General features: G+C 38.2%; 1 protein-coding gene across 1 annotated transcript; it reads left to right on the forward strand.

Annotated features, from left to right (window-relative positions):
- On the forward strand, positions 343-2,072 carry LOC18593796 (YTH domain-containing protein 1). The gene is made up of 2 exons (XM_018125043.1): positions 343-938; positions 1,564-2,072. The coding sequence occupies exons 1-2, from the start codon at positions 396-398 to the stop codon at positions 1,852-1,854; spliced, it is 834 nt and encodes a 277-aa protein (XP_017980532.1). The 5' UTR covers positions 343-395; the 3' UTR covers positions 1,855-2,072.

The raw sequence follows: 2,072 nt of genomic DNA on the forward strand, positions 1-2,072 counted from the left end.
CGTAGGAATAGATTTGGAGAATCTGCCAAGTCATCTCTTCCGAACCAAGTTTAAAAAATATCTTTGGACAAGGCATAAATGCCCATCCACCATAGCCCTCCACGTGGCACTCAACCAACGGCTCTCGTAGTCAAGCCATCCACCACGTTACTACTCCTCCTTCCGTCTAAACTAAACACATCATCTCAACGAGTGAAATAAAAAAAAAAAAAATTTTAGACGACGTGGCAGCCGATTTAATCGTCAAACTCGACTCGTGGGTTAAAAAGTAAATGACAAAACTACCCTTAACTCGATTTAAATAGCAAAATATTAGGGGTGAGGGTGGTCTTCCCATAAAAGGAAAAGAGAAAGAAAAGCAGAGAAAAGAAGAAAGAAAAGCAGAGAAGAAAAGAATGAAGAAGTGTGAGCTGTGTGAAGGGTTGGCTCGAATGCACTGCGAATCAGACCAAGCAAACCTGTGTTGGGACTGCGACGTGGAGGTTCATGGTGCCAATTTCCTCGTGGCGAAGCACAGCCGGACCCTCCTCTGCCGTGTCTGCCAAAACCCAACTCCCTGGCTTGCCTCGGGTCGCAACCTCAGCCCTGCTGTCTCTGTTTGCGAGTCATGCGTCGGCAACAACAACAAGAAAAACAACGGCAGTATTTGTGAAGTGACTGATCAGCAGGAAGAGTCATCCGAGGAAGAATATGAAGACGATGAAGAAGAAGAAGAAGAAGAAGAAGATCATGAAGAGGAGGAGGAGGAGGAGGAAGAGGAAGAGGAAGAGGAGGTTGAAGATGGGGAAAATCAAGTGGTTCCATGGTCAGGGGATTCTTCTTCTTTTTCGATGTCAAAGCCGGTGTCTAGCTTGGATTCTTTGAGTAGCAGTGAAGGTGGTGATGGTGGTGGTTTACGATTGAAGAGGATGAGAGAGCATCTAAGTTTTTACTCTGATGTATGTTGATTTTGCTTTCTTGCTCTGCTTTTTCCCCTTGAATTATAGCCATTTTCTTTAAAAAATTGGGCTTTTTCAAGACAAATATTTGAATCTGAAAATGTTTTAATTCAAAGGGTATTATATAAACTTGAGGAAAAGAATTTATATTTCCTTTGAATTAAGGAAAAGAATCTATTTCAGAATTTTGTTGGAAACAGAATCCCATGCTTAGGAAGAACAGAGTTTTTTTTATATATTTTTGTTTTTTTCCCTTAATTTTCCGATCACTCTAATAAAAATGCGTTTAATTTCTACTAGTTTAGAATCTTGGTTATGGTTTTTATGAATTAAAATTTTTTCTTTTAATCACAGAATAGAAATTTTTTCAGCATCTTGTCTTGTGTAAAAAGAATACCCTGCCCTTAGGAATCAACGGAGACTTTGTTGAATATTTTGTTTTTCTTTTCCCTTACTTTCTGATAATCACAAACAAAAGTATCCAAATTTTTGTTTAATTTAGAATCTGGGTTTATGAGTTTATGAGTCAAAGTTCAAAATTTCTTTTTTCTCTTCTTTTCTTGGTCATATATTTTCTAAGTAACCAAACAGGGTATTGACAAGGGTGCATTTTTGACAAATGCAGGATGAGTTTGGGTGCTCCTCATCTCATGTGGGCTCAGGAGGGTCAACCAATGGGGAAGCAACATCTATGGGCTCATCAAGGTTATCGAAGCAACCAAGATTATGTGAAGTTAATCAATCAGCTAGAAATCAAGATCACAGTGAAACAGAGTCAAGATCAACTGCTATAATCAGCTCTTTGAAAAGACTTCAAAACCACATGATCACCAATGACAATGATGCATCAGCTACAATCCTCGGGATCTGCAGGTTGAGCAGAGATCAGAGCCCTTTAGATTTCACTTCCCACTAATTCTCTTATTCAATCCTAACCCACACAAATTACAATCCCCTGAGGTAGTTCTTCCTGTTTTTGGAAATATTTCAATTTTCTTTGTCTTCATTGTGGAAATTGGTGGAATTTGCTTTCCTCTTTTGTTTTTTTTTTTTTGGGTGTCATGATAATAGTTGCAATGTTGTAATTTTGCTTACATTTTTTTTAGTAATATTATGTATTTTTCCATTCAAGCA

This window comes from Theobroma cacao, chromosome 7, assembly GCF_000208745.1.
Source record: "Theobroma cacao cultivar B97-61/B2 chromosome 7, Criollo_cocoa_genome_V2, whole genome shotgun sequence".
NCBI classification, from domain to species: domain Eukaryota; kingdom Viridiplantae; phylum Streptophyta; class Magnoliopsida; order Malvales; family Malvaceae; genus Theobroma; species Theobroma cacao.

What these genes read in the sequence shown, in the direction of transcription:
- LOC18593796 (XM_018125043.1), top strand. Translation starts at nt 396, where the DNA reads ATGAAGAAGTGTGAGCTGTGTGAAGGGTTGGCTCGAATGCACTGCGAA. An exon ending in ATCTAAGTTTTTACTCTGAT is followed by an intron (nt 939 to 1,563) that starts GTATGTTGATTT and finishes TGACAAATGCAG; the next exon opens with GATGAGTTTGGGTGCTCCTC.